We start from the raw sequence: 20,510 nt of genomic DNA, 5'->3' as shown, positions 1-20,510 counted from the left end.
AATTCCCATGAATTCAAATGGTAAAAAACGTTTATGAAATAGTGAAAATAACAGATCTACAAGCTCACAACACATATGAGCTTGTAGATTGTCTTTCTTTCTTTCTTTCTTTCTTTCTTTCTTTCTTTCTTTCTTTCTTTCTTTCCCTCCCTCCCTCCCGCCCTCCCTCCCTCTCTCCCTCTCTCTCTCTCTCTCTCTCCCTCTCTCCCTCTCTCTCTCTCTCTCTCGCCTCACAGTGATTCCGTGCATGCGCATTACACTCAGTTCCGGGTTGGTTGTTGTATTGACAGCAGAGCTACGCTCGTGATACGGTAGGAAACAAACCGATCAGTTCATTCATTAATCAATACAGCTGATCAAACGTGGATTCACACGAGGTACTTCTACACACCCCTGACGACTGTTTGACGGCTTTTAACGCCGCTGTTGCTGGTGAGGCGTGTGTGTGTGTGTTTGTTTGTGTGCGTGTGTGCGTGCGTGTGCGCCCGCGTGCGCGCGTGTAACACGACGAGCCCACAATTTAACTGCTCCTAATTGTCTGATGACTTTTCGTGTGTGTGTGTGAGTGCACGAGATGGGAGGAATCAGGAATGTAGTATTTAATTGTACTACTGCAGTAGTATTGATACAGTACAGTAGTAGACATTAGTATTCATTATGTATTTACAGGCATATCAGACACGCCCCCATCCACCCTAGATCCCACATAAGCTTATTCAACTTCATACTCCTTATTTAACCCCCATTTTCAGCTCCCACTCCCCTAATTTATTGAAAGACAAGAACACAAGATATACAAGTCAAGAACAATGATGGAATGAAGCGTTTAAGCGAAGTCATTGGAGAGACAATTTTATTAAATGTAAACAAGGAAGTGAATGTGGTCTGTTGTGCGTTCTGAGTTTTGACTATAGGCTGTCACGATGTCACTTTACTTGACAATTTGCCACACAAATAATTGCACGTTGAAGACAAAGTGTAAACACAAACATTGACGGGGGCAGTACTTAGTTTAGACCGTTTTTGGTTTAGACTAGTCATTGGTTAGACCAGTCATTAGTCCTACAACTACAACCTATCTCAAACCCTCACCCTAAACCTAACCTCCCATGGGGCAGCACACCTAAACATAACCTTAACCCATGTCTAACCAATGACATTGACGACGCAAATTGTGATTGGCCGGCATGATTGGGTGGGAGACGTGTCATTGGTTGAGAATGAGATGATAACAGCGCCCCTCACTTCACACGGGAGTGGTTTTATTGTAGACCTGGACACACTGGTCGGTGTTCAAATACAATTACATCTAGGCTACCATTACTGTATTAACCTATTACTTTTATTTTATTATACTAAGCATGTCTGTTATATATGATTTTATGTTCTGATTCGTTTTAATATTAATATAACTAGAGCGGCCTACTTGGAACGATGCAAGTTGGAGTAGGCTGGACTGGATGCTAGGGCCGGGACAGTATGGGATTTTTGTTACCGCGGTAATCGTCCTCCCCCTTACCGTCGGTATGGCGGTAATTACCGCCGGCTCCATACATGGACCCTGGGCAGGGGCCCTGTCCAGAGCCCGGGAGGCATGCCCAAATATGGAGTGGTGTGATTGTGATGTCAGAACAGGCCGGCTCCTTATATGGACATGGATAGGGACCCTGTCCAGAGCCTGGGCAGAGGTCTTTTTGTGGCAGTTCTGGATAACCGTGAGTCCGACCGACTCGACACCGGGCATGTGCACCCCTGTGGTGGTGTGGACGGCGCGTGTGTCGAATTTGAAGTCGGTGGGGGGAACGGTTCCCGAGTTACGTGGATTACACACACACACACACACACACACACACACACACACACACACACACACACAGAGACTCGGTGCATTTATAGTTAGATGCATGGCAGTTCATCAGCTATTTTTGCTTGTATTTTTGTATGTTATGTTATAATATTCTGATTTATTTTAATATTGATATGTAAGTATGACAGTTAAATGACATAATTATGATTAGTTTTAATATTATTATATTAAACAAACCTCTCTTTCAGAAACAAGTATCTGATTGGATTGGATGAGTTGAGTTGGGCCGTCACTCTGCTATGACGCTGACGCCCTGATTGGCTGCAGGAGAGGGTCAACACAGAGTAAGACGCACGTATGTGCGCGCGCGCGCACTCACACACACACACACACACACACACACACACACACACACACACACACACACACACACACACACACACACACACAAGCAACTAAGCTGTTATGATGCGTTCAGACCTGCAGATACAAAGCTACAGGCTACCATTCATATCCGATGGAAGCCAGCAGCATGAAGATACGTAAACAAAGCTACAGCCTACAATCCAAGTAGAGCTGGCTTAAACTTCAGCTACAAAGTCCACACACTTCCTGCTTGAAATGGGGGGGATTATTTCCATCAGCCAGTTCCCTCACCCTGTTCTTTTTTTCTTTGTTTATTTTTTTCCCCCTTTTATATTTTCCTCACTCGTCGGACACATGCTTGCCGTCAACGCGCGGATGTGGTGATCAACACTCCAACGGCTGCTCGACGAGAGATACACTGTGTCACTTTGCATATCGTTTGTAGCTGCCAGTGTGAACCATAGATGGTCTGTAAAAAAACTGGTTTCTACAGACCCGTTTTCAAGCCCTTTTTTCCCTGCAAATTCAAATCCATCGTCTTGGAATTTCCGGCCCCGAAAAGCAACCAGAAGCGAATGCTATTGGATGGAAGGGCAGCGAGGGCGGGGTCTTCACTCAGTACAGCCAGTAGAAACCCTAGAAGCATACTCTACTTATACATCATCAAGTTTAAAATCAATGGGACCATAATTTACCAAAAAAAAGCATAATAATTGAAAAGGAAACTTTAAGCTAGCGACTGAAAGCATATCAAGTAGGCCTATTTATGACAATGTTTACTAAGGTAATTATAAAATCCGGTCAAATCCCCATTGTAATCAACTGTAAAGGCTCATACATAGTCTGGATTTTCGGTGATTTGGTGACCACCAAACTACAACATGACGTCACAAGCCGCGGTGAAGAGCAAACCACCGCCCCAGCCCTTCTCTCTGTTTTTACTCACCACTGCGCAACGTTATTTCAGCTCCGGTGGTCACCTCACCACCGGAGCGGTGGTCACCTCACCACCGAAAAACCAGACTATGAATGAGCCTTTAATCGACTTTAGTGTGAACACAGCATTAACCCTCATGGCTGCTTGTTTTCAGGGCTGAACTGGAAAACCCTGCAACCATGAAAAACAAAGTAACCAGCAGTACACAAGGTACGATGACACACGCACGCATGCAAACACACACACACACACACACAAACAGATATTTATTTATTTACTTTTTGCTGTAAATCAGTGGTTCTCAAACCTCCCGTGTGTGTGTGTGTGTGCGCGTGCGTGTGTGCGTGCGTGCAGGAAAGCGCTGGAGTTGGTCCAGATACCTTCAAGAGCAGAATGCTGAAGTTGCCCCTTTAAATCTGTTTACACAGGTAACACACACACACACACACACACACACACACACACACACACACACACACACACACACAAACTTTCTCTATCAGAACAAATGTCAACAGGTTAATGATTTCTAAAAGATCTAGAGTGGTAACCGGAAATCCCCACCCAGTCGCTCGCCCAGTCGCAATGCGCAAAAAGGGAGTATCCCCTGCCTTTTCCCACTTCTACAAGGACTGGGGACGATGACGTTGCGGGGTCTCTCCGCGTTGCTTTGCGTCATAGAGTTACCTTGTGTGCAGGCTCGTGAGTCGAGCCTATTGGTTGAAACCGTTGTCACTTGTTCATGCATAGCGCCCCAGCTGCACTTCCAGAGTCTCCTATTGGTTGAAACCGTTGTCACTTGTTCATGCATAGCGCCCCAGCTGCACTTCCAGAGTCTCCTATTGGTTGAAACCGTTGTCACTTGTTCATGCATAGCGCCCCAGCTGCACTTCCAGAGTCTCCTATTGGTTGAAACCGTTGTCACTTGTTCAGCCACCAAAGAGACTCCAGCTTCACTTTTCCCTCTCGGTTCTGGGGGCGTGGCCGCTGTGCAACGCATTGTGAGCTTTGTAGATCGGCCACTTGCTATTTGTTAAGAAGGATATTTGATACTGTCAAAGTCTAAAACCAAGAACATTTACTCGTTTGTTCTAGTTTCTTAAACTCACAGTACTTTCAATATTGTTGTTTGAAAATGTGCTTTATTAATAAAGTGGATTGAATCCTCTCTCTCTCTCTCTCTCTCTCTCTCTCTCTCTCTCTCTCTCTCTCTGTCTCCGTGTCTCTGTGTGTGTCTCTCTATCAGTACCAGGCGTTCTCAGTTATCAGTACCAGTACCAGTAATGGTTTCCAGGTGGGGATGAGACTGGAGGGCATTGATGCTCTGCACCCCGCCATGTTCTGTGTCCTGTCTGTCGCCGAGGTAACACACACGCACACGCACCTCATGTGTGCGCGCCTCACGCGTGTGAGGACTTTAACATTTTAGGACGGCATTGAAAATAGCAGAAAAATAGCAGATTTAGAAGCTTCTAGATCTGTTATTTTAAGTATAAAAATGGGAAAGTTTACACACAATATTGCAACACGGCAACGTTATTCTTTCTGCAACAACGGGTGTCGTTGTTTAGACTAGCAATAACTTCTTCCTAGAAGAGCAAATAAAACTCCATCTTTACAGTAGAAAAATCTCTTTTTAACTCTGCAGTCCTGATGTAGCTTATGACTCCAGCTCTATAAACAAATGCAATGTTCTTGGAGTTCTTCTAACTAGTCAACTTACATTACCTTAAATAGACAGTCAGCTAATTGCATTTACATTCTTTCTTGGTCTTCAGCGAAACGTATAATTGTCAATTAACAACAGATTAAATTGCTTGGTTATTTAAACTCCAGTCAGTGTACAAATGTAAGCCAATGGAATTGACAGTGAACTTTGGGTGATGTCACCCAACTTAGTTTATCAATCCGACGTAACGCCTATGACTGCAGGTGATTTGTTGTTTGTTTGTGTGTCCTCTCAGGTGGTTGGCTACCACCTGCGTCTCCATATTGATGGTTACTCGGAGTGCTATGACTTCTGGGTAAACGCAGACTCGCAAGACATCAGGCCTGCAGGCTGGTGTAAACGGCACAAACACAGGCTCCACCCACCCAAAGGTAAGAGCCAATCAGAAACCACACTGGCACCACCCACTCAACAGTAACAACCAATCACAAAATCACATCACAGGCCCCACCCACCCAACAACTAAGAAAACAGTCAAATAGAGCGTCACAGTCGCGCCCCCTTGAGAGACCCGGAAAAGAATTATCCGTTCATCTTCCTCATAGACTTTTCAAAAAGTATTTATTTAAAGACGTTTACGCCGCGGACAATAAACACAATGTTATGGGCCGAACAAATAATTAGAAAGAAGAAAAAAATGGCAGGTTACAACACTTTTTTTGTTGTTTTTCTTCTTTGTAATTATTTGTTTGGTCCAAAATATTGTGTTTGTTGTCATGATTTGTCACGACTCGAGTTGGCTTCGTACGACGCTTAAAAGGTCTTTAAATAAATACTTTTTGAAATATCTATGGGGAAAATGCATTGGGAATTATTTCTGGGGCCTGGCATCGTCATGAAAGGGGGCGGGACTGCGAAGCTCTATACAAACAAACAAACAAACACAACAATTTGTATGTGTGATTGTCTGCAACAACAGTTACGCCAACATTATGTAGACAGTAGACACTGGAGTGGAAATGTATTTATGTATTGTTTTATTCATGTATTTTAAACTTAAAGGACCAATTCACCCATTTTAAACCTTATCTTCATATAACTGGTCCTCACTAATGGCCATTATAAGATGACATCATTTGGTGTACTCACAATTTGCAGTTTTAACAAAAACAATGTCTAAACAAAAGTTTAGACATACTAAAATGAATGTTATAGCAGTGATTCCCATGAGGATATTGCAAGTGGGCCCCCAAATAATTGATTAATCGTTTACCCGCCAGGAACATAGGAATTTTAAAACGTAGAATCTTGTAGCCTGCCACAAACGGAAAAGCCGTTTTAACAGCGATGTATTCATTAATGCATGTTTTAATACGATCGTATCGAAATCTACCGTCAGTTAGCTTTGTTATGCTTCTGACACAATGGGCGCGGCCATTTTGAAAATGCGCGCGCATCCACTAACATTGTCGGCTCTGTTTTCAGACGGCTTTATCTCACAGAAGCGACATTGCAGAGGACGCTTTGTCCCAGACAAGCGTTTTCAACGGCCTGTAGCAGGCGCTGTGATACTCGCGGTCCACTTTTTCCACCACCGACCGAGAGAACGAGCACCAGCTTCGTCAACACACACGGAATGGTTTCATAGTAAAATGCGATTACGGATATTTGGCTCTTCAAAGTAAGTGTCACGCGTGATTAAACCATGGCAATACGCAATCGAGGGATTAATTAATGGCGGCAGGCTAAGAGTTAAGATGGTAATGACAATATAACATTGGCAATTTATGTATAAAAAAAATGGCATTTTGTCTCGCAAGCAATTTCAAGATTAAGTAGACCCTGACCCAGAAAAGGTTGAGAACCACTGTTATACAATATGACTTTAAGTGTGCGTGTGCGTGTGTGTGTGCGTGTCTGTCTCCAGGTCACAGTGAGACAGGTTTTGACTGGGATAAGTACCTCCAGTCCAAGAACGCTCAGGCTGCCCCTGATTCTCTGTTCAGCTCTCAAACGGTTAGTCTGTCTGTCTGTCTGTCTGGACGAACTTTATCATAAAACATTTGTTGACTAAATTGTAATATGTGACACAGTGCAAGTATTAGGTCTAGTTTATTTGAATGAATTCTTAATAATATATTGCAGGGGAGAGTATACTATTGCAGAGGAGAACAGAGTTCTCATGTGAAATGAACATGCCCAGAAAGAAGAAAAAGAACAGAAATTGTCTGTAATATTATAGATCTGCAGGATACTGGGCATCTGGGCAGCTTAACACTGGGTTCCTAAAATGTTTTTTGGGCCCCCCCATCTTTTCACCCTTCTCACCCCTGACCTGTTTGCATGCCTGCTTAAAGAAAGATGGAGTGCTGTGATTTGTTTCCACCCTAAAACATGATCATAAGGAGGAAGATTTTTTTTCCAAAAAGTGTACAGTATTTATTCAAATGTACTTTGTTTGTGCACATGCCCACCAGTTCATTAAGTATGCCTGGTTTGCCTGGTGGGTGGTGATGGGTGGTGATCCACCTGAACTGAAGTCGCACCCACAGCTGTTGTTGTGTGATAAAGGGGGAGGGGTTAGGGGAGGGCATGATACTGTGATGTCACTATATCACTCTATCAGTTTTTTGACAGTTTTTTGACTGTCAAGGTGTCAATCTCCAGGAAGAAACCCTAAATACAAAGGGAAGATATCATTGCACATAACAACCAAACCAAGGGGTCTAATGAAGTACTGTCACCAGTCATAAACATGTAAAACTGCAAAAAATACAAAAATCACGGCACGCCATCTTTAAGTGTACCAATGAAACCACTGAAATATAACTTATAATCACAATGTATTTATATTCTGGTGATTCACTCTCCAAAATGTACGTGGAGTCTGACTTACATGATAATGCCTGATTTATGACAAACTCACAAGCTGTGAGCGTTATTATTATTATTAGTTAACAGTATGTGTGTTCTACTGTGTACATTGTGTTAGCCCTCTACTAGCGCCACCTGTCAGTTTGAGGTGGGAATGCGTCTGGAGGCGGTGGACAGGAAGAACCCGTTTCTGGTGTGCGTGGCGTCCATCAGTGATGTCATCACACAACGCTTCCTGGTTCACTTTGACAACTGGGACGACACCTACGACTACTGGCAAGTAGGGATGGGGTTAACCCATTCTGACCTGAGATCAGATTCTAAAAATGTCTTCTACACCCTGACAGTTTTCTGAAAAAGCTATGTTTCTATGTCAGTCGTTCTTTGATTTTTCAAAAATAGCAGACCTACAAGCTCGTAGCGCGCCACTCGGTGGCACGCTATGAGCTTATAGATCTGCTATTTTTCAATAGCTAAAGCATAACATAATGCTAACACAAAAAGGGGTTCCCGCCCAAAATGGGTTAAGAACCGCCTCTATCGCGGGATCAATTCCGACGTCGTTGAGAATCGGAAATCAATAAGGTTTTTGGATTATCAGTTCTCTTACGTGACTCCATGTCAAATCACTGGCACAAAAAACATGCAATCAAAACACTGGCACAAAAAGCATACAGTATGTCATTCTAAGAAAGCGTTTGACTTCTGTTGAAATGCCTCCCACAACTACCAGTGAAAACAAGGAACATAAATGCAATAGCTTGCATATACATATCGCTTCAATGTTGTGCATAAGTTGTCTGCAGGAATTAAATGAAAGCGCTAGAGTGCCTCAGAGTAGCACCAATTTGCCAACAGATACCAATAGAAGAAAATAATCGATAGTGGGATTCAGAATGAATCGGATCAATAAGGATCATTAAAAATTAAGTGGATTGATACTGAGGAATGTATTGATTATTCATAACTGAACGTATTGTTTATTGATGACTGAATGTATTGATTATTGGTTGACAGGTGTGACAGCAGCAGTCCGTACATTCACCCTGTCGGCTGGTGTGAGGAAAACAAGAGACCACTGACTGCACCTCAGGGTACACGCACGCACGCACGCACGCACGCACGCACGCACGCACGCACGCACGCACGCACGCACGCACACATCTCTATTTTGAGGGGAGCATTTGCCGAACACAGACAATCTACCAGCTCACAACCAGACTTAACACGGTCAATTAAAACATGTATTGGTCAATGGCCGAACGAAAACCTTGCTCACAACACGTCACATTATCTCATATCTCATTATCTCATTACACACAAACACTTACAAAAAAGAACTCACTGGCTGCCAGTCAAACAAAGAATCCACTTTAAAATACTGCTCTACTGTGTGTGTGTGTGTGTGTGTGTGTGTGTGTGTGTGTGTGTGTGTGTGTGTGTGTGTGTGTGTGTGTGTGTGTGTGTGTGTGTGTGTGTGTGTGTGTGTGTGTGTGTGTGTGTGTGTGTGTGTGTGTGTGTGTGTGTGTGTGTGTGTGTGTGTGTGTGTGTGTGTGTGTGTGTGTGCATGTGCGCGCTTGTATGTGCAGGTCATCCCAGTCCAGAGAGCTTCCTGTGGTCAGAGTACCTGGAGGAGAATAACTGGACGGCTGTTCCCATATCTGCTTTCACTGTGGTACGCACGGATGCATGCAAACACAAGCTCTCTCTCTCTTTCTCTCTCTCTCTCTCTCTCTCTCATATATATAATACTGCTCCAATCAGGATGATTGACAGGTGTGTGTGTGTGTGTGTGTGTGTGTGTGTGTGTGTGTGTGTGTGTGTGTGTGTGTGTGTGTGTGTGTGTGTGTGTGTGTGTGTGTGTGTGTGTGTGTGTGTGTGTGTGTGTGTGTGTGTGTGTGTGTGTGTGTGTGTGTGTGTGTGTGTGTGTGTGTGTGTGTGTGTGTGTGTGTGGTCCAATCCAAACAGAGAGCTCCTCATGGTTTCTGTGTCAACCAGAAATTGGAGGCGGTCGACCGGAGGAACCCCATGTTGGTCCGTGTCGCCACGGTAACAGAGACGGACGAATACAGAGTTAAGGTACTGTGTGTGTGTGTACACGTGTGTTAGAGGTCTGCATGAGTCCAAGTTGGACCCATTCCGAGTCTCAACGGATCCAGCGATTATCGGAGAATAGTAGCTGACCTGAGATCAGATTCTAAAAATGTCTTCTACATCCTGACAGTTTTCTGAAAAAGCTATATTTCTATGTCAGTCGTTCTTCGATTTTTAAAAAATAGCAGACCTACAAGCTCGTAGCGCGCCACTCGGTGGCGCGCTATGAGCTTGTAGATCTGCTATTTTTCAATAGCTAAAGCATAACATAATGCTAACACCAAAAGGGGTTCCCGTCCAAAATGGGCTAGAACTGGCGATCCAACCAATATACCCATATATGGACATTTCAATGCATGAGCACATACTGATGACATCAGGGATCTCCATAAATGGACATAAGAGGTACAAGACTGACAGATACAGAGTTCTCCACATATGGGGCATAAAAGGGACACAGATATACAAAGGATCTCTATATATGGGCATAGACAGACTGGTACAACGGGTACTCTGACAAAGCCCTCTGCACTGCGACTCAGACATATTGGTCGGCTCGGCGGTGCGACATAAGTGTGAGGGTCACGTAGCGTATAGCGGCCCTGACCTCTAGTTATAAAAAAAAATAGCAGACCGAATTTAGTGATTGACCAGAATCAGTTTTAAGCATTATGTTGAACTTTAGCTATTGAAAAAGGTTGAGCACCACTCCCCCACTGACATAGAAACAAACAACGGTTTTTGAGTGGTACAACCATAGAGTGCAGCCACTCCAATGCCCAACTTTGTCCCTATGTCTGTCCCTTTGTATGTTTAGGGTACCAACAGTTGCACCACTCACTTCAGACAGGTCCGATTTTCAGAAAACTGTTAGGATTTAGAAGCCCTTTTTTAAAATCGGCCTCTGGTCTAAATAATGGGTTAATTAATTATGTAATTTTCAGCCAGTGAAAAACCGTCACCGTTGACACCGTTATCTGTTATCTGTGTTTGCCGAATCTCACTTTGTGTGTGTGTGTTTGTGTGTGTGTGTGTGTGTGTGTGTGTGTGTGTGTGTGTGTGTGTGTGTGTGTGTGTGTGTGTGTGTGTGTGTGTGTGTGTGTGTGTGTGTGTGTGTGTGTGTGTGTGTGTGTGTGTGTGTGTGTGTGTGTGTGTGTGTGTGTGTGTAGATTCATTATGACGGCTGGTCGGATAGGTTTGATTTGTGGTGTGACAGTGAAGATGGTGACCTTCATCCTGTTGGCTGGTGTCACCAAACAGGACACCCCCTAGAGCAACCTCCAGGTACTGACTGTTGATGCTATTCCTAGCTGCTATTCCTAGTTTTTTACTGTTCCTAGTTTTCCTATTCCTAGTTTTTTACTGTTGCTGCTATTCCTAGTTTTTTTTTACTGTTGCTGCTATTCCTAGTTTTTTACTTGTTTGTTTATTTGGCAAGGGGAAAATGATTAACATATATTGTATTAGTATATTGCACCAGAGGTGTCTTAAGAGCTATTTTGACATAGTCAAAGTACACAAACAAACATAGGAAACATGCAACACAGTCCTAGCAGACAAGGGAATATTCTGTAATAAGAATAATAATCGTGAACATTTTAGAAAATAATTGAATATCTTTTACACCAATCTTGTATGGGGGTGCACAACATATTTTCGGATGGGGTCCGCGGCCAAATCCATATCATTTTGGGGGTTCTTGACATGAAAGGGTTTTAGAACCACATGTTATAGACAACCGCCTGTCCGACCGGCTCTCCGCCGGGCAGCGCCCTCCCTCGGATCTTCGGCGACGCGTGCTCGGCTTTGATGTCGGTCGGTCGAACGTTTCTCGATATATGTGAACTAGAGCACTTCCCGTCTGTTGGTCTAGGACTCATTTTTTGGGTACCTTCATTTTTTTGTTTCCTATATTTTGTTTTTAATTATTGGCATTTCTAAACATTTTCAAAAAAACATTCCCGAAAAAGCTAAATGTTTCCATGAATTAAAAACAAATTCCAATTATATTTTTTTTCAGTAATTTCGTGAAGAAATCATAGAAAAATCAAAGGAACTCCATAAATTAGAAAACAAATGAAATGAAAATAGTTACTACTACCTACCGCTAATGCTAATTTTGTGTCTTAGGCCCCTCCCCCATCCCCTCCTCCCAGGGGGCGTGTCCTACTCCAGGATGTCGAGGTGTCGGCCATGTTAGAGGTGCAAAATACACAGGACACCACAGGTCAGTCTCACACACGCACGCACACACACACACACACACAAACACACGAACATTACAAACAAATGCAACGTAAATATATACTGGAACTAGCAAAGATGCTAAATTTAATCTGCAGACCCCACACAAAACATAAACATATAACAGACAGGCAGAGAGCACACTACACCCCACGCACGCACGCACGCACGCACGCACACACACACGCTCGCACACACACACACACACACACACACACACACGGTGTGAGATTCGGTGCAACATCGTTGTTTGACAAGTTTAATTTGAAGCTGCGTGTGTGTGTGTGCACGTCTCTCTCTCTCTCTCTCTCTCTCTCAGTGCCTTCGGTTGTCCATATTCAGACATGAACCTGCGTAAGGAGGTGGGGCTTCCTGACCGGCTGGGCGTAGACAGAATCATCACCCTGGTGCCGCTCACCCCCATACCCCGCGACACACACAGGTACTACACACACACACGCACGCACGCACGCACACGCCACACACACACACACACACACACACACACACACGTACCCCCTCCCTCCTTGGCAGTCCATCGTTGTCGAAGAGGACATAGCTTCCTTACGCTGTGATGAGTTTGGTCAGCGGTTGCATCGTCGCTGGCCACCATGTCACTGTAGACCAGGGGTTCTCAACACGTGGGCCGCGACCCCTCGGGGGGTCGCCAAATTATTTTTTACATATAGTACACATAGTACATGCATATACCTTCCCTAATGATTATATCTGGTTTCAGTATTTATTTATGGTGTTATGTGCTGCAGTCAGAACTGCAGCATCACTCCCAATCTTCCGCCGTAGTCTGAAAACCCACCTTTTCAGACTCCATCATGGCCCATAGCACTTACCCTACCCCCTTAGATAGCATTTCTGTAGACTTAGATATCATTTGATACAGACTTATAGCATGTTATGCAGACAGCACTATACTTGCATTGTATGTAGTCATAGCACATCATAGTACATATGTATAGCATAGTATAGTATATATGTATAGTTTCATTATATAGATATTCCACTGTTACGTTCTTAGCTTACGGTACGCATGTTTCATGATAAATGCTTTTTATGTGATGTATTCCCATGCTTTTTTGTTCTTGCTTAATGTAAGTCGCTCTGGATTAAGGCTAAATGCCTAAATTGTAAAGTGTGTGTGTGTGTGTGTGTGTGTGTGTGTGTGTGTGTGTGTGTGTGTGTGTGTGTGTGTGTGTGTGTGTGTGTGTGTGTGTGTGTGTGTGTGTGTGTGTGTGTGTGTGTGTGTGTGTGTGTGTGTGTGTGTGTGTGTAGGTCGGTCACAGAGGAGGAGGAAGACAGACAGGAGACTCCGTCTGTACGAGAGAGGCTCGTGCTCACCTTGGGGAAGAGACCCAGACACACAGACAGGTAGACACACACACACACACACACACACACACACACACACACACACACACACACACCACTGGGGCAGTACTAGGCTTGGGTCCTAGAGTGGTAACCGGAAATGTCCGGCCATTCATTTCTATGGAGTTGCTCAACCAGCGCATACAACCCCCCTTCTTTCGTGTTGGTTTTGATGATGTCATTGGACACTTCCGTGTCGTTTCGCGCCATCATAGTTTTGTCTAGCATGTGCAGTGGTGTCTACGTGCAATCCCGTGCAACCACTCGTGAGTCGAGCCCATTGGTTTATGTATTGGGCCCAGCTGCACTTCCAGAGGTGGCCACCAGGAGCCTTGAGCTTCACTTTTCCCTCCTAGGTCTGGGGGCTTGCTATTTTCCACAAACCACAATGGTGGTTTGTGGCCATTAAAAATAGAGAAATTACGGTAATGCCGAAGGCCTGTTGTTTTGGTTTTGAGACAGTTGGACCTGTTACTTGCAGAGATGGATCAATGAATAGAATCAATGTAATTACGCGATAAGATCATTTAATAACAAACGTTGAAATGTTGATTGCAGCTCTCAACCAACCAAATTCTGTCGAGTCAAAGAGGAGGAGAAGGAGCTACCGGTGAAAGCCTCTGTTCCAGGTCAGTGTGTGTCTGTGTGTGATTATTAGTGTTCAGGCCTGACGTCGAAATTAAAAAAAAAAAGTTTTCTAAATCATGACAATTTTCTGAAAGATTTGAGGGACATTTTAACGATTTTTCAAAAATAGCAGACCTACAAGTTCATAGCGCGCCACTCGGTGGCGCGCTATGAGCTTGTAGATCTGCTATTTTTCAATAGCTAAATTATAACATAATGTATGTAACCACCAAAAGGAGTTCCCGCCCAAAATGGGTTAAAGCGCAGGTAAGCAGTCTCACTGTACTGTAACCCAGGGCAGCGGTGGTTAGAGGTGCGCCCTTGTTGCCGAAAGGTTGCCGGTTCGATTCCCCGGACGGGCAGGACAAATCCGGGTCAGGAAGTGATTGGTCATCACTCACCTAGACTCGCGTAGCCAGACAAATATTACACAATCTCTGAATGCTATATAGAGTCTGGAACAACACCTCCTGAAATCCGAGTAAGGAAGCTGCCATTTCCGTTCCTTTGTTTTATTTTTGTATTTCCTTTTCTGTTAAGCAACAAGCTATATTATGCTTAGATGATTTCTACTCATATTAAGATAAATTTGCGCGACTATAAAGACGAAACGGAAGTGGGGAGGAGGTTCCACTGCCGCTTTATATTTTACTCATGAAAAATGCTCCAGACTGTATGATGAAGCATTTGGAAATTGCGAGAGCCAACAGTCTGGTAACGTGAGACTATCACACACCCAACACCGCTGAAGTGCCCTTGAGCAAGGCACTGAACCCCCCAACTTAGTGGCCAACAGTATAAGACTGTGGTTGTACGGGTCAGCTCCCAGGTTTTAATGTGTGTGTCTGTCTGTGTAATAGTACAATGACCAGCTCAGTGGCCTTGTGGTTAGAGTGTCCGCCCTGAGACTGGGAGGTTGGGGTTCAATCCCTGGGCCGGGTCATACCAAAGACTAAAAATGGGACCCAGTGCCTCCCTGCTTGACACTCGGCATCAAGGGTTGGATTGGGGGTAAGTCCCTGTGACATACTAGCGTCATGTCCAGGGGGTGTACTTGTACATCAAGCTGCCTCACGCTACAGAAACAGGAGATAGGCTCCTGCCCTATTGGCCCCATGGCTCGGCAAGGCTACTGTCTGTGTGTTTCTATGTGCAGGGCGTTGCTGAAAATGAGCACTTGTGCTCAGCTACTACCCTGGGTAAGTAAAGGAAAAAATAACATTTACTTACACCCCTATCTGGTGTCTGAAAAGTGTACGTCATTTAATATGGTGAGACTCTTAGTTTGAAAGCCGTTTCACTCGGAAACCGAGACCCAGGATGTGAACTATCGCTATGTAACGGGTGCCGCGATGGTTATTTAATTCACCATACATTTTGTAACCGAGGATCATATCGCTTAGAGAAATGAGGCGCAAATCAAGCTTGTTTTGAGCCAAAAAGAAGAATCCGAGATATTATGATTCATCGCACCGCAACCGAGTGTTATGAGTGAGTACAGATTTACAATTTATACAATTTAAAATAGGCGTCAAAAGGCGATATCGGCGGTAAATGAGTTAATGCATTGATGATATGGAGCAGAAACGGCAAGTGTGGTACTAATTTTACATTGTTTTTGAAAACAATTATAATTATACAAAGTTAAAATATGGAGATATAAGAGGGTTCTGTCTGACAGCACCGATTATTTGAATAATCGAGTCCTGACATTATGGATTATGGACGTTTAAAATCAATACCTTTGTGAATATATGTCAACAGGTGATTCCAGCATCCATCAGTCTGTGTTCCAGTCCAGAGAACTGCCTCTGTGCTGGGAGCAACACAGCAAGCTGATGCCTTCACTGAGCCACCTGGAGCCCTCTACTGTACAGCACTGGTCCATAGAACAGGTAACTACCTTCTACTGTACAGCACTGGTCCATAGAGCTGGTAAACTACCTCCTACGGTACAGCACTGGTCCATAGAACAGGTAAACTACCTCCTACTGTACAGCACTGGTCCATAGAACAGGTAAACTACCTCCTACTGTACAGCACTGGTCCATAGAACAGGTAAACTACCTCCTACTGTACAGCACTGGTCCATAGAGCTGGTAAACTACCTCCTACGGTACAGCACTGGTCCATATAGCTGGTAAACTACCTCCTACTGTACAGCACTGGTCCATAGAGCTGGTAAACTACCTCCTACTGTACAGCACTGGTCCATAGAACAGGTAAACTACCTCCTACTGTACAGCACTGGTCCATAGAACAGGTAACTACCTCCTACTGTACAGCACTGGTCCATAGAACAGGTAAACTACCTCCTACTGTACAGCACTGGTCCATAGAACAGGTAAACTACCTCCTACTGTACAGCACTGGTCCATAGAACAGGTAAACTACCTCCTACTGTACAGCACTGGTCCATAGAACAGGTAACTACCTTCTACTGTACAGCACTGGTCCATAGAACAGGTAAACTACCTCCTACTGTACAGCACTGGTCCATAGAACAGGTAACTACCTCCTACTGTACAGCACTGGTCCATAGAACAGGTAAACTACCTCCTACTGTACAGCACTGGTCCATAGAACAGGTAACTACCTTCTACTGTACAGCACTGGTCCATAGAACAGGTAAACTACCTCCTACTGTACAGCACTGGTCCATAGGACAGGTAAACTACCTCCTACTGTACAGCACTGGTCCATAGAACAGGTAAACTACCTCCTACTGTACAGCACTGGTCCATATAGCTGGTAAACTACCTCCTACTGTACAGCACTGGTCCATAGAACAGGTAACTACCTCCTACTGTACAGCACTGGTCCATAGAACAGGTAAACTACCTCCTACTGTACAGCACTGGTCCATATAACAGGTAAACTACCTCCTACTGTACAGCACTGGTCCATAGAACAGGTAAACTACCTCCTACTGTACAGCACTGGTCCATAGAGCTGGTAAACTACCTCCTACTGTACAGCACTGGTCCATAGAACAGGTAAACTACCTCCTACTGTACAGCACTGGTCCATAGAACAGGTAAACTACCTCCTACTGTACAGCACTGGTCCATAGAACAGGTAAACTACCTCCTACTGTACAGCACTGGTCCATAGAGCTGGTAACTACCTCCTACTGTACAGCACTGGTCCATAGAGCAGGTAACTACCTCCTACTGTACAGCACTGGTCCATAGAACAGGTAAACTACCTCCTACTGTACAGCACTGGTCCATAGAACAGGTAACTACCTCCTACTGTACAGCACTGGTCCATAGAGCTGGTGAACTACCTACTGTACCTACCTACCTTAACCAATCACCATTTGAATGTCTCTTCAGTGACAGTAACAACAGCTAATGTTTCAGATGCATTTAGCTTGGGTACAAATGTAAACCGTGTGTGTTTATAGTTGTCTGTAATGTCTAGTCTTAGTGAAATGGACTTGAGTTGCAACTGTACTTCTCTGCACACCGAATCGCTTTGTCGTAAAAAAATAGCAGATCCACAAGCTCAAAGTGCGATGCGTTTTGAGCTTGTAGATCTCCCCCCCCTCCCCCCTCAGAATAGTTGAATCCAGTTTAGATCCAACTAAAATCTGTTCAATGACTGTCGTCCAGAAACCTTTGTCGTACGAGAGCGTAGCGCCAAAGGAGTATCTTTCTGAAAAGAAGGTGAACGTGTGTCTGGGGCTTTATAAATATTGAACCAATGAAAAGTATTAACAAGTGCTTGTGACTACATAACAACTCCATTGGATCCATTGGAACACATATTGTTCTTTTCTCATTTCCTGAGAAGTAACGATGTTAAGGTTTCCACCCGACAGCGACCATATATTGCTTCCTGTATCTGAAGTGAGACTGAAAACTAATGTCGTTGAGATTCCCAAGCATCTTGTGTGCATGTACTATAATTGACATTAATTGTCATTGCATTTCTGTGTGTCTAGGTATCAGAGTTTGTCCAGTCTCTTCCTGGCTGTGAGGATCAGGCCAGTCTGTTCAGAGAAGAGGTGAGCGTTTAACACATTCCACATGTTATAGTATAATTGACAAGATACAGTGACTGCCGGGATTGTTTAACAACGCTCCGCCATAAGGAATGTAATTACCTTCCGCTCCTGGCGGATTGATCCGTCAGATAAGCTTTATTATCGCTATCAAACCGGATCACTGATTTCTATTTTTTCATTATTATTTTGGCCTGGCCTTTCCTTCTTTACCGAACCTAGACCGGGTTGCGTAACCTCGCCTCCGTCCGCATCCCATTATACAGGCTGACTAAAAGCTGAATAACTCTAAAATCTACGGAGCTTAGGGGGGTGCTTAATGTCTGGGGCGGCGGTGGCTCATGGGTAGATTGTCTGGATGGTAACCGTAAGGTTGCCAGTTCGAACCCGGGCTCCCCCAGAGTTACTGTCGAAGTGTCCTTGAGCAAGACACTGAACCCCTAATTGCTCCTGATGTGCTAGTTGGTGCCTTGCATGGTTTCCGCTGCCATCGGTGTATGAATGGGTGAATGTAATGCACAATCTCTGTAAAGCGCCTTGGATAAAGGCGCTATATAAATGCACCATTTACCATTTATATATACATTCTTGGTTTCTGCTTCTGGGTGGCTGGCTGGGTCTGTCCGATCCCGGCATGGAAATAGCGTTATAGCGTTTGTTGACCACCAAGTGTCACTCAGCCTAACACACACAAAGACACACACACGCACACGCCATGGAGGAGGGCTTGCACAGTACTACAGCACGAGTACAGTACAGCACCACTCTGTTCAGACGGGGCTGATTTTTTAATTTAATTAAGTTAATTAATATAACAAATTAGGCCAATTTATCGCTTAAGTTGAATCATGCAAAAACATCTATTAGTTTGATTAACTGCTGAAGTCCTAATTACGATATCTGTCCGTCTATCAGCAAATCGATGGGCGGGCCTTCCTGCTTCTCACCCAACAAGATATCGTCAGGATCCTGTCAATCAAACTCGGCCCCGCCCTCAAGATCTACAACTCCATTCTGATGTTCCGACATGCCGAGAGCAAATCAGTGGCCAGAGGCGTGGACCCATGACCCAGCTGGACCAATCACAGCAAAGCTCAATTTACTGACTCATCCATTCCAGGAAGACTCTCCTCCCATGAACTTACATCATGACGGCTGCGTCCGAAATGACATGCTCACTAGTGTGCTATCTATGGTTAGTATGGTTAATGACATGCTCACTAGTGTGCTATCTATGGTTAGTATGGTTAATGACATGCTCACTAGTGTGCTATCTATGGTTAGTATGGTTAATGACATGCTCACTAGTGTGCTATCTATGGTTAGTATGGTTAATGACATGCTCACTAGTGTGCTATCTATGGTTAGTATGGTTAATGACATGCTCACTAGTGTGCTATCTATGGTTAGTATGGTTAATGACATGCTCACTAGTGTGCTATCTATGGTTAGTATGGTTAATGACATGCTCACTAGTGTGCTATCTATGGTTAGTATGGTTAATTTCAGACTTACTAATGAGACCGCACGGAAAGTTGGGAACGTGCACCATCTTGTGACAAAGCAGAGGTACTACACACACGTTCCCATCTCATCACTGCGTATAGCAATTAAAGTCATACTGTGAAACATTTTAAATTTAAAAATAGCCATTCCACATGAATGTGTTTCTCGAAAAACACTATTAAACGTTGTTTTTATTTGCAAGTCTCTCTCTTCCCCCGACACTCAGGCCAAAATGACGTAGGCACAGGAAATGTACCGGAAATGTATTTTTATGTATGTATTTCAACATGCTGAACCTTCCGTTTAACCCATTTAGGCCTGACGTCGAAATGTTCACGATTTTTCAAAAATAGCAGACCTACAAGCTCATAGCGCGCCACTCGGTGGCGCGCTATGAGCTTGTAGATCTGCTATTTTTCAATAGCTAAATTATAACAATGTTAAACACCAAATGGGTTAATGACCACAGAGGTGTCGCCCTAAAACGACTGAAATTAATGTTACGCAGTATGACTTTAAACAATGTTTGCTGGAAATGTCGTTTTCAACAAATAACTACATCCCACGTGTGTAATCGAAGAGTGATTGACATTACGACGGGGGTTCGGTCGCTGCACGTGTTGTATGTTGTTGTCACTACCACAGTGCATTGTGGGACATTTCCATATATTTATTTCAGCTTGGTGTCCATTATTGCATATCGTAACATGGGGATGGGACGATAATCGTTCTTAAGTCATACACTGGAATGAATTTGCTTTTTCTGAGCTGCATGTCTGATACCACTTAAATCGCCTACTACTCTTTTTAGGTAGTCTTTTTCACTCTAGTCTACACCAAATATCTGCCAAAAATAGCCGATTTTTCAACCTCATAGCTTGTGATCTTGCAGATTAGCTATTTTTGCTACCCCCCCCCCCCTCTCTATCATGCCCTCTAGGTGCTGACCCCCTCCCTAATATAATCCATTTTGAATTTCCTCATTTATTTT

General features: G+C 44.0%; 1 protein-coding gene across 7 annotated transcripts; it reads left to right on the top strand.

Moving 5' to 3' along the window:
• Positions 1-225: 225 nt before the first annotated feature.
• On the top strand, positions 226-19,890 carry l3mbtl4 (L3MBTL histone methyl-lysine binding protein 4). 7 transcript variants are annotated; one of them, XM_079489442.1, is made up of 19 exons: positions 226-311; positions 2,056-2,151; positions 3,265-3,320; positions 3,465-3,538; positions 4,357-4,473; positions 5,075-5,210; positions 6,707-6,795; positions 7,772-7,929; positions 8,671-8,747; positions 9,243-9,328; positions 9,622-9,732; positions 10,917-11,031; positions 11,878-11,974; positions 12,311-12,433; positions 13,282-13,377; positions 13,936-14,006; positions 15,769-15,899; positions 17,954-18,016; positions 18,929-19,890. In XM_079489442.1, the coding sequence occupies exons 3-19, from the start codon at positions 3,290-3,292 to the stop codon at positions 19,079-19,081; spliced, it is 1,728 nt and encodes a 575-aa protein (XP_079345568.1). In that variant the 5' UTR covers positions 226-311; positions 2,056-2,151; positions 3,265-3,289; the 3' UTR covers positions 19,082-19,890. The 7 variants fall into 7 exon arrangements, with proteins under 7 accessions (XP_079345568.1, XP_079345571.1, XP_079345569.1 ...); XM_079489445.1 differs by having other exon boundaries at positions 2,056-2,162; XM_079489443.1 differs by having other exon boundaries at positions 275-377.
• Positions 19,891-20,510: the final 620 nt, after the last annotated feature.

Source organism: Electrona antarctica (assembly GCF_951216825.1).
Source record: "Electrona antarctica genome assembly, chromosome: 20".
Lineage (NCBI taxonomy): Eukaryota > Metazoa > Chordata > Actinopteri > Myctophiformes > Myctophidae > Electrona > Electrona antarctica.
Note: the sequence above shows the minus strand (reverse complement) of the source record. Positions and strands in the feature narration are given on the sequence as shown.